General features: G+C 42.8%; 1 protein-coding gene across 1 annotated transcript in view; it reads left to right on the plus strand.

Moving 5' to 3' along the window:
• Positions 1 to 7,453, plus strand: part of LOC122940416 (zinc finger protein OZF-like) — a 48,691-nt gene extending 41,238 nt beyond the window's left edge. Inside the window, exon 5 of the mRNA XM_044297089.1 lies at positions 4,646 to 7,453. Within this exon, the coding sequence (XP_044153024.1) occupies positions 4,646 to 5,964 (1,319 nt within the window). The 3' untranslated portion in view covers positions 5,965 to 7,453. The remainder of the gene's footprint in view (positions 1 to 4,645) is intronic.
• Positions 7,454 to 12,670: the final 5,217 nt, after the last annotated feature.

Here is a 12,670-nt window from a genome sequence, read left to right on the forward strand (position 1 = left end):
GGGGAGTGTTAATCCATGCAATAGCATCACACAGAAACTAATTACGTATAAAACGGACTAAGTTGGAGGCAGCGGTATCTGACAGGGAACATAAATTTGTAAAAGATCCGAGTAGCGAGAAGCAGAGAGATTGGCTTGAAGCACAATGTCTGTTTTGCCTGCTCCTTACTGACCATACTCCAAAGAAACTCCTAGCTCAGAGGCAAGCTGTTTTCTCTGATGGAGATCAGAATGGTAGAGCGTTACCGTACTTGGCTCGCTTGGAAAACCCCCAAACAGTGGTTGCTGGAATCATGACTGACCGAGGCGACCTGATGATGGAACCTCAAGATGTGTGTCACCAATTTGCTTTCTAGTATTCAGAATTTTTATGCTTCAAAAACTAATTTCACTCGGGCGAATATATCCAGTTTTTTAGCTGAGATTAAGCTTCCAACTCTTGCACGTGAAGATGGGGAGGCATTGGCAGCATGCATCACAGATGCTGAGATTTAGCTCGCCATTAGATCACTGTGAGGAAGGCTCCTGGTCCGGATGGCTTTCCGGCTGAATGGTACAAACTTCACTCTAAGGAGCATAGTACCAGGCTTCGGAAACTTTTTGACTATGCAACCATAGTGGTGCTCCACAAGCCGGGAAGACCTCAGGACCAATGTGGTTCATACAGACCTATCTCGCTCTTTAATCTTGATGTTAAAATCTTGGCAAAAATACTGGCACTGCGACTGAGAGAGGTGATCCTTTCCTTAGTGGAGGTGGACCAGTCGGGTTTCATGCCAGGGAAAACTACTGACATAAACTTGAGGCGTTTGTATACTAATCTTCAGGTTCAGCATGAAAATCAGGGTATGAGGGTCCTGGCTTCATTAGATAATTAGAAAGTGTTTGATTCAGTGGAATGGGATTTTATGTGTGCCACACTTGAACAGATGTGCTTCCCCCAGAATTTTCGGCGCTGGTTGCACCTCCTCCTATAGGTCCCCCACAGCTAGGGTCAAAGTTGTCCCCTTTACCCCTTACTCTTTGTGTTGGTAATGGAGCCCTTGTCCCTACTCAATTCTTCAAATCCGTATATCGAAGGCTGGGAGGTGGCTGGCATAAAAGAGAAACTTTCTTTATTTCCAGACAACATGTTGGTACACTTGGCAAACCCAGGGAACTTCTTAAATGCACTCCTAGACACTGTAGACGAGTTTGGTAGTTTCTCGGGTCTACGGGTGAACTGGGCCAAATCGAGTCTTTGTTTGATTGATTGATTTTGACATTTCGCAGCAACCTAAACTCCAAGTTGTAGAGCAATTTAAGTATTTAGGGATTAATATCCATAGGGACTCTGCAAAATTTTACCAGCTTAATGTAATTCCCACCATGGAATATATCACTAAGGAAATCGAGGCATGGGAAAATCTGCTATTAACTCTGGTAGGTCGTATTAATGTCATAAAAATGATCCTCCTGGCTAAATTGTTATATATCTATAGAGCAGCTCGGTAGAGCCGCCTAAGAGGCATTTTGTTCTTATGGATAGAGTGTTGCTCCCTTTTTGTGGCATAAGCTCTTTCCCAGAATAGCGAGGCATGCTCTTCAGGCGTCTTATGCATGGGGGGGGCTTAGGTACTGAGTCATACGTGTGGTGGATTAGAGCTGACGCGAGCAATCCAGCAGTGGTGTTGGAAACTGCTCTAGTGGGATCTTATGAGACCCTTACAAATCTAGTGTACAGAAAGGGGGCTTGTTCTACGGATCATTATACCCCTACTATGGCTGCCACCGTGGTGATCTGGGTCAAGTGGGGGAGTGTACACATAGTTAACACTGTCTATATAGATACTTTTAGCTCAGACATACTTATCATACTCAATTTGGGAAAGATCCATTGAGACTGGAATGTGGCCCTATTGAGGAGGTGGTGAGAAGGGCAATTTGACAATTTGGAGGCCTCACATGTATGGGAACTATGTCACACTGTGGAGACCACAGTTGTTAGTGCCAGAGATCAACTAATTCAGTTGAAATGGCTACATAGGGTGTACTTGTCACTGCCAGTCCTGTGAGAAGGTCTTGCAGACGTTCTTCTCTATCTCTTGTATGATGTTCTTTGTTTTGGTTTCACTTTCTCATCTCCTTTCCTTCTGCCAGGTGCCATTTATTCAGACTAATCCTTTTCCTTTATATTCCCTCCCATACTGCCTCACTTTGCGGTTTATACTACTTCCTGTTTTTAATGGCCACTCTACAGGAGAGCATCTATGTAATGGCAGTTTAAAATGGGTACACTAGTGTAAAATGGCCTTTTAGGGGTTAAAATATAAATAAATTGCATTATCCGCTTGCACGTACAGAGGCAGTTGTTCGTCTCTTGGTGCTGAAGGACCTGTGCTACCAACATGATGACATCACCATGCCCTCCCAGCATTATTGCTTAGGAGCACATGGTAACAACATCCCACTGAGAGTGTAGGTCCTTTAGCACCAAATGAAGAGCGACCATCTCTGCGTGTGCAAGTAAATGATTAATTATTACTGATGGGGAGCGCCCTGGGGAACATTATTACTCTGGAGCCACTATGGGGGATGTTATGTATACTGCAGGGGTTGGTAAGTAAAAAAAAAAATGTAATAAAAATCATTAGAGATGAGCGAATTTCAGGTTATGAAATTGGTTCACGATTCGTTTATTGGTAAAAGGTGAATTGCGTTATGGATTCCGTTACCACAGACCATAACTCAATTCTATGACTGAATGCATAATGTAATACCTTTAGAGGCATTCCGTTATTCATTCTGCCATTATAGAAGTCTATGGGCTGCAACACGGATCCGTTCTGTTTCCGTTATGCAGGAGAGGACTCGGTTAAGGAGAGGACTCCCCTGCATAACAGAAACAGAACGGATCCGTTTTGCAGCCCATAGACTTCTATAAAGGCATTCCGTTATGCATTCCATCATAGAATTGCGTTATGGTCGGTGGTAACGGAATCCATAATGCAATTCACCTTTTACCAGTAAATAAAGCGTGAATGAAATTCAAAATATGAAATTCGCTCATCTATAAAAATCCTCTAAATTATCATCAAGTAATGGCTCATCATCAAAAAATAGTTGAAAAATGGCCATGAAAAACTAAATGTGTCCATTTTTCATGGCCTTTTTTTTCGCTGTTGTGTGAATGTAGCCTTAAGAGGTTATACAAAAAAGTCTCACTACTAAACACCAGATATTTCCTACTTGCCAGTCAATAAAGACCCCAAGATATCATGACCCAAGTGACTAAGGGTACTTTCACACTAGCGTTTTTGTTTTCCGGTATTGAGTTCCGTCACAGGAGCTCAATACCTGAAAAAAAATGATCAGTTTTATCCTATTGCATTCTGAATGGAGAACATTCCGTTCAGGATGCATCAGTTCAGTCCCTCTTATGTTTTTTGGACAGAGAAAATACTGCAGCATCCTGCAGTTTTATCTCCAGCCAAAAATACTGAACACTTGCAGGAATGCCAGATCCGGAATTAATTTACATTGAAGTTTATTAGTGTCGGATCCGGCATTAAGTGTTCCGGCAAAACAGATCTGACTTATTTAATGCAAAATAAAATTAATACCGGATCCATTTTTCCGAATAACACTGGAGAGACGGATCCGGTATGTCAATGCATTTGGCAGACGGATCCGCATCCGGATCCATCTGAGAAATGCCATCAGTTTGCATCCGTATCGATAGATCCAGCAGGCAGTTCCGGCGACGGAACTGCCTGCCGGAAACATCTGCCGCAAGTGTAAAAGTACCCTTACACTGCATATTATCAATAGTAATTATATCTAAAGGAAAAAACATGTTGAGGAGCTCCCTAATGGTCAGTGACAGGACTGTGCTTCCTACTGGCCAGTCTACTCTCCTCCCTCCGAGTCCTAGCTGCTGTATCTGTCATCCATTATAGCCCAGGTCTCATTCCCCGGCCTGCACTCTCCCCAGCAGCAGGTGTGATACAGTGATGTCATTGTACCTGCTGGGCTGAGAGGGAGAGCGCACAGACCTGAGATAATCCCCCGGCCTGTGCGCTCTCCTCAGCTCAGCAGGAGAGATGACGTCATCACATCACGTCTGCCTGCTGGGAAGAGCACTGATGCTGCTCGGTATTACTTTATTAATTTTATTCATAGTATAGGAGCTTCATTGATGTAAAAGGGACACTAAGGGACAGCACTACTGCAGCAGGCACACAAAGGGGCCATAGTTATTCAGTAGGGGCATTAAGAGAGCATAACTAAGGGCACTAAGGGGAAATTCCACTGTGAAAGGGACACCGAGGGGAGATAACTAGTGTGTGGGGCAGTAAGGGGACATTCGTGGCCTCTTGTCCAGTGTTAGTAAATGTTTTATTTATTTATCTTTCAAATGACTGATTGGGTGGGGGTTGCAGGGACGTAGCTTAAGGTGAGGGCCAACCATTTCTAGTTATGCTTCTTGGTCTCCTATTAGATTGTGATCTGTTTGGCCACCACTGTTTTAGTCAATTGATACTTGAATTCTGCGCCATGCCTTGTACTTTCTGTGGATTTTTTTTATATGGAAATGTTATAAAATTTCAATAGAATATTTTGGTATATTATTCATCAATAATAAAATGTGTTTTATTCTTGGCAGATGACTGTACCAGGAACTTAGAGAAACATCTGGTATCTTCAGATTTTGAAGTAGATCATTGTTTTATCACACGAGATACATTTGGAAAGCATGCCAATATCCAAGAGATACCCTCATCCGTTCACAGGAAAAATTTATCATTTGATAATTTTAAACAGGTCCGATCTTCTGATTCATCATACACTGTAACACAAAATGAAAGTCACAGAAGAGGTGTTCACATAAGAGAGAAGCCATATTCATGTTCAGAATGTGGTACATGTTTTAAGCATAAATCAACTCTTGTTATACATCAGAGAATTCACACAGGAGAGAAGCCATATCCATGTTCAGAATGTGGTAAATGTTTTAGGCAGAAATCGACTTTTGTTGTACATCAGAGAATTCACACAGGGGAGAAGCCATTTTCATGCTCAGAATGTGGTAAATGTTATAAGTATAAATCAGCTCTTGTTGCACATCAGGGAAGTCACACAGGGAAGAATCCATTTTCATGTTCAGAATGTGGGAAATGTTTTGAGTATAAATCAGCTTTTGTTACACATCAGAGAAGTCACACAGGGGAAAAGCCATTTTCATGTTCAGAATGTGATAAATGTTTTAGGCAGAAATCATCTCTTGTTATACATCAGAGAAATCACACAGGGGAGAAGCCATTTTCATGTTCAGAATGTGGTAAATGGTATAAGCATAAAACATCTCTTGTTATACATCAGAGAAATCACACAGGAGAGAAGCCATTTTCGTGTTCAGAATGCGGTAAATGTTTTAAAAAAAAATCAAATCTTGTTATACATCAGAGAAATCACACAGGAGAGAAGCCATATTCATGTTCAGAATGTGGTAAATGTTTTAAACAAAGATCAGATCTTGTTGCACATCAGAGAAAACACACAGGAGAGAAGCCATATTCATGTTCAGAATGTGGTAAATGTTTTAGGCAGAATTCGCCTTTTGTTGTACATCAGAGAATACACACAGGAGAGAAGCCATATTCATGTTCAGAATGTGGTAAATGTTTTAACAATAAATCAGCTCTTCGTAGCCATAAGATAATTCACACAGGAGAGAAGCCATATTCATGTTCAGAATGTGGGAAATGTTTTAAGCAGAAATCACATCTTGTTGCACATCAGAGATATCACACAGGAGAGAAGCCATTTTCATGTTCAGAATGTGGTAAAAGTTATCACCAAAAATCACATCTTGTTACACATCAGAAAATTCACACAGGAGAGCAGCCATTTTCATGTTCAGATTGTGGTAAAAGTTTTAGGCTTGAATCAGTTCTTGTAAGATATCAAAGAATTCACACATAAGAGAAGCCATCTTCATAAAACTGGATTCCCACAAGAGCTGGTGTCCAGACATATGGAAAAAAGGGCGTCATTCACACTTGTAAATAGCCAGTTACTTGCAGTCAAGTGGAATGACAGATAGGATGTCTGCAGTCTTTCCACTGAGCATGAGGACAGCACAGGGGTAGTAATAGAGAGAGGGGCCACCACTGATAAGAGTAAGTCTGTCTGCATGACACATCGTAAATCTATGGGAGTAGTGTATCTTTCAACCATACCTGGTGAAGCACAAAACCAGGGACTGATATAAAAAGATAACGATCTCTCTATTCCAGCACCAGTTTGTTCTATCTCTATAAGTATTTGTCACATTACATTACATCAAATATGGGCTTGTCAGGAAACCGTCAGCTCTGGTCTTACTGGGCACATTTCATTAGTGATGTTGCATTAGTGCAAGTTCTCCCAAAAAGTGACCTGGGTGAGGATTGCCTCATTACATAGAAGCCATTACTGGCCCTCCTAAAGGAATACCATCTTAATCTGAACACCCTGACCAAAATTTACCTGTAGATAAATCCAACAAGTGGGGTCCCCGCCACCCCTGTATTTGTAGAAGTCATGTGGTTCACTCATCTCACATGAATTTACCAGTGGGGGAATCCTTGGTTATTTTTTATTGTATGTCCCACCAGCTCTGGATTGTTTAGTTTTATTGAAGATGACTTGATATCAAATGTATTTATTGGATATGTTGCATTTTTGATCATTTTGTTTCCTATGACTATTCCCATTCCTATTATTGTATGGTGATACGGAGATGATATGTTTTATTTGGAGGATCTCTAATATTCAGGCTGTTCCATGGGCGCAGTTACAGTTTTGTTTGGGGTTTTAATAGGATGTCTTACACCTGACAATATTCTAGAAGTAATGACAATACCTCGGGGGGAGGGGGGGGGGGGGGTAGTGATCCTTTACTGTTCTCATGGATGGTTTTGGACACTGCCCCTTAATATATTGTATAGGTGATTGCTTGTTTTGTGCACATACAGTAGTGTTTCTACTTTGCCAGGCAGGGCCATTATGGTACAGAAGTATCACTAGCCACATCTGGATGCCCCAGTTACAGTGATGTGTAAATGTCCCACCTGCCAAAATATATTTTAAAAGTATCAAAATCTAAATATATAAAGGGCGTATATATGTCTGTATGTTCGTTCCGCGATCACTCAAAAACGCAACCATCGATTTCAATGAAACTTGGTATACACATCCCTTGCTACCTGGAAAGAAATCTTGCGGGGGTCTCAGCTCTCTAGGACGTACCATTCCTGAGATATTCCCCAAAAATGACCTACATTAGCCAATACAAGACTGAAAGTCTTTCTCTTCATATCCCAACTGCCATACACACGGTCACATGTCCCTTATCAGCCAATAGAGACTCGCAGGCCCTTAGCCACAGTATTACACCAGGTTTCCATAACAACCCAGCCATTTTCCTAAACTGCTGTAGATCAGGTTTAGACTAGGGCTACACAATAACAATAAGTCACACGACACATAGGGCACAACTACACTGCTACATGCCTCCATCGCAGTAGCAGCATGTCACAGTGCAACATCATAGCCTATCATTATAAAAATTGTTGTGTGACATTGGTGCGACAAAATCATGTAGCCCTAGCCTTAAAGGGGCAGGGTGCTGTGGAAGTCACTGTTTAGAGGGCAGGGGGCCACTATTAAAGGGGCGGGCACTGTGAAGGTCACTGTTAAAGGGGCAGGACAATGTGGAGGTCACTATAAAAAGGGGCAGGCACTGTGGAGGTCCCTGTTAAAGGGGTGTTCACTGTGGATGTTACTGTTAAGGGGGCAGGCCACTGTGGTGGTCACTGTTAAAGGGGCGGGCACTGTGGAGGTCCCTGTTAGCATGACAGTGCCCAATATTAAAGGGGTAGCTGCTTTAGAGGTCCCTTTTAAGTCATCAGGGTACTGTGAGGTCACTGTTAGGGGACAGGTGCTGTGGAGGTCTCTGTTAAGAGGTCAGGGATACAGTGGAGGTCACAGATAAGAGGACAGTCCCCTATGGAGGTCAGTGTTAAGTGGTGGGGTGCTGTATAGGTCACTGTTAAGGGGACAGGCCCCTGCTGAGGTCAATGTCAAGGGAGTGGGGTGCTTTGAAACTCACTGTTAAAGGGGCGGGCTACTATATAGATCAAAGTTAAGGGGATGGGCTGCTGTGGAGGTCGAATTTTAAGGAGGCGGGGCACGTGGGGGGGGGGTCAGAGTTAAGGGGCGATGTACTGTAGAGGTCACTGTTATGGAGGATAGTGTCTATCTTTTAATGACACACACAAACATTAAATTAAATAGATAAAATATACCCGTGCGAAGCCGGGTCCTTCTGTTAGTTATATATAGTCCATCCTCAGGAAAGGTCATTAATATCAGATCAGCGGCAGATTCAGCCCAAATAGAAAAACAGCCCACATCTGCCGAACCTGTCATCATGGTCGCCCCTTTCAAAATGACCACAACAGAGAAAACAATAGCAAAAATTTTGTGGCTAGCACAAGAAGTAAAAATTATGCTTGGACCATTAAACCAATGCGTATGTCATTAAAGGGCTTCTGTCACCCCACTAAACTCTTTTTATTTTATTTTTTTGGGTACTTATAATTCCTATACTGCGATATATCTATACATTATGATATTAATCATTTTCGTTCTGTAGATAAGGCAAAAAACGTACTTTTATAATATGCTAATTACCTGTCTACCAGCAAGTAGGGCGTCTACTTGCTGGTAGCAGCCGCAAAAAACTGCCCCCTCCTCCTGTTGATTGACAGGGCCAGCCGCGATCTCCTCCTCCGGCCGGCCCTGTCAGCATTTCAAAAATTGCGAGCCAGTGTTGATTCGGCGCAGGCGGTCTGAGAGAAGGAGGCTCGCCTCCTCAGCACTCCCTCAGTGCGCCTGCGCTGATGACGTCTTCTCTTTCGGTGACGTCATTGGCGCAGGCGCACTGAGGGAGTGCTGAGGAGGCGAGCCTCCTTCTTTCTGAGCGCCTGTGCCAAATTAAGACAGGCGTGCGATTTTTGAAATGCAGACAGGGCCAGCCGGAGGAGGAGATCGCGGCTGGCCCTGTCAATCAACAGGAGGAGGTGGCGTTTTTTTGCGGCTGCTACCAGCAAGTAGACGCCCTACTTGCTGGTAGACAGGTAATTAGCATATTATAAAAGTATGTTTTTTGCCTTATCTACAGAACGAAAATGATTAATATCATAATTTTTCTTAGATTCTGTCTCTCACAGTTGCAGTGTACCTACGATAAAAATGACAGACCTTTCCATTCTTTGTAGGTGGGAAAACTTGCAAAATCGCCAATGTATCAAATACTTATTTTCCCCACTGTATAACAGCATGTTATACAGTTATCTTATATATATTCTATAGAATATGACAGGATGTTCTATAAACTGTTTACCCAGATCGTAAGGTCGTAGGTCCACTGCAACTGTGAGAGACAGAATCTAAGAAAAATGCTTCATGGTTGGGACAGTGTTCTTGGGGTTGTACTCTTTCATCTTTCTCCAAAGACGGCGAGTGGAGTTGATACCAAAAAGTTATATTTTGGTCTCATGTGACCACATGACCTTCTTCCATGCCTCCTCTGGATCATCCAGATGGTCATTGGCGAACTTCAAATGCGCCTGGGCATGTGCTTGCTTGATACGGGAGACCGTGCCCTGCAGGATTTTAATCCATAATGGTGTAGTGTGTTATTATTCTTTGAGACTGTGGTACCAGCTCTCTTCAGGTCATTGACCAGGTCCTCCTGTGTAGTTCTGGGCTGATTCCTGACATTTCTCAGAATCATCCTTACCCCACGAGGCAAGATGTTGCATGGAGCCCAAGACCGAGGAAGATTGACAGTCATCATGTGCTTCTTCCATTTTCTAATAATTGCGCCAACAGTTGCTGCCTTCTCACCAAGCTGCAAGACTATTGTCCTTTAGCCCATCCCAGCCTTTTGTCGGTCTACCATTGTGTCCCTAGTGTCCTTAGACAGCTCTTTGGTCTTGGCCATGGTGGAGAGGTTGGAGTGTGATTGAGTGTGTGAATAGGTGTCTTTTTATACAGGTAATGAGTTCAAACTGGTGCACTTAATACAGGTAATGAGTGCAGAGTAAGAGGGCTTCTTAAAGAGAAACTAACAGGTCTGTGAGAGACAGAATTCTTGCTGGTTGGTGGGTGATCAAATACTTTGAATTCATTTTATGAATAATAAAAAAATCATACAATGCGGTTTTTATGGATTATTATTTTTTTTATAGATTCTGTCTCTCACAGTTAGGCCTCATGCACACGACCGTTGTGTGCATCCGTGGCCGTTGTGCCGTTTTCCGTTTTTTTCCGCGGACCCATTTACTTTTAATGGGTCCGTGGAAAAATCGGAAAATGCACCGTTTGGCAGCCGCATTCGTGATCCGTGTTTCCTGACCTGTCCTATTTTTTTCACGGCCAACGGTTAACGGACCCATTCAAGTCAATGGGTCCGTGAAAAATCACGGATGCACACAAGATTGTCATCCGCGTCTGTGATCCGTGTCCGTTTTTCCTATCATTTCAATGGCAAACTTGACTTAGATTTTTTTTTTCATTTTTCATGTCTGTGGATCCTCCAAAAAACAAGGAAGACCCATGGATGAAAAAACGGTCACGGATCACGGACCTACGGACCCCGTTTTTGCGGACCTTAAAAAAAACCGGTCGTGTGCATGAGGCCTTAATGTGTACCTATGATAAAAATGACAGACCTCTCCATTATTTGTAGATGGGAAAACTTGCAAAATCGCCAGTGTATCAAATACTTATTTTCCCCACTGTATGTTCTATGCAAAGTATCGACTAACCTGCCTAGTTAGAGCGATTATTATTATATAGCTTATTTCTTTATTGCTTACATAAGGAACCTTATATAAAGCCTGGACTCCTAGTATAATCAGACAGCTGCTTAGCAGAGCTTGACAACATTGTATCGTGTGTTATCTGGTTGTCTCACTGTCGGCAGGAAATAAAGATTGCCTACCTTCTGATTCAGATGACTTCGTTCCTAATTGATAGATAGATAATATATATATGTATATAAAAATGTTGATCTCTCTCTCTCTCTCTCTCTATATATATATGTATATATATATACAGTTGCAAGAAAAAGTATGTGAACCCTTTGGAATGATATGGATTTCTGCACAAATTGGTCATAAAATGTGATCTGATCGTCATCTAAGTCACAACAATAGACAATCACAGTCTGCTTAAACTAATAACACACAAAGAATTAAATGTTACCATGTTTTTATTGAACACACCATGTAAACATTCACAGTGCAGGTGGAAAAAGTATGTGAACCCCTAGACTAATGACATCTCCAAGAGCTAATTGGAGTGAGGTGTCAGCCAACTGGAGTCCAATCAATGAGATGAGATTGGAGGTGTTGGTTACAGCTGCCCTATAAAAACACACATCAGTTCTGGATTTGCTTTTCACAAGAAGCATTGCCTGATGTGAATGATGCCTCGCACAAAAGAGCTCTCAGAAGACCTACGATTAAGAATTGTTGACTTGCATAAAGCTGGAAAGGGTTATAAAAGTATCTCCAAAAGCCTTGCTGTTCATCAGTCCGCGGTAAGACAAATTGTCCATAAATGGAGAAAGTTCAGCACTGCTGCTACTCTCCCTAGGAGTGGCCATCCTGTAAAGATGACTGCAAGAGCACAGCGCAGACTGCTCAATGAGGTGAAGAAGAATCCTAGAGTGTCAGCTAAAGACTTAAAAAAGTCTCTGGCATATGCTAACCTCTCTGTTAGCGAATCTACGATACGTAAAACACTAAACAAGAATGGATTTCATGGGAGGATACCACAGAGGAAGCCACTGCTGTCCAAAAAAAACATTGCTGCACGTTTACAGTTTACACAAGAGCACCTGGATGTTCCACAGCAGTATTGGCAAAATATTCTGTGGACAGATGAAACCAAAGTTGAGTTGTTTGGAAGAAACACTGAACACTATGTGTGGAGAAAAAGAGGCACAGCACACCAACATCAAAACCTCATCCCAACTGTGAAGTATGGTGGTGGGGCATTACCGTTTGGGGCTGCTTTGCTGCGTCAGGGCCTGGACGGATTCCTATCATCAAAGGAAAAATGAATTCCCAAGTTTATCAAGACATTTTGCAGGAGAACTTAAGGCCATCTGTCCACCAGCTGAAGCTCAACAGAAGATGGATGTTGTAACAGGACAACGACCCAAAGCATAGAAGTAAACCAACAACAGAATGGCTTAAACAGGAGAAAATACGCTGTCACGGCTGAGGATGGGGGAAAACCCTCAGCCGTGCGGTGCCAAATGATGCTAGGCTGCTAGGCCAGGAGAACAGGAATAGGGAGCAGATCACCTCCTACAGCGTCCCTAACCTGACCCTAACTCCTACCTGCATGGGCCGACCTTGATGGTAGAAGGACCCATGCTCAGGAACCTCGGAGCCCTGACTTACCCTCCGCAGATCCCTGAGCTAGGAGCTGAGTAGACACCCTGTTCCTCCTGGATACGGACGGACAGGGGTCTCAATGGCCAAGCTGCTGGGAAACGAACATGAACCGCCTATGGATATGGCAGGAGGCTGAAAAGTACTTCCACACCTACCTCCCACAGACACAC

The sequence above is a fragment of the Bufo gargarizans genome, chromosome 6, assembly GCF_014858855.1.
Source record: "Bufo gargarizans isolate SCDJY-AF-19 chromosome 6, ASM1485885v1, whole genome shotgun sequence".
NCBI lineage: Eukaryota > Metazoa > Chordata > Amphibia > Anura > Bufonidae > Bufo > Bufo gargarizans.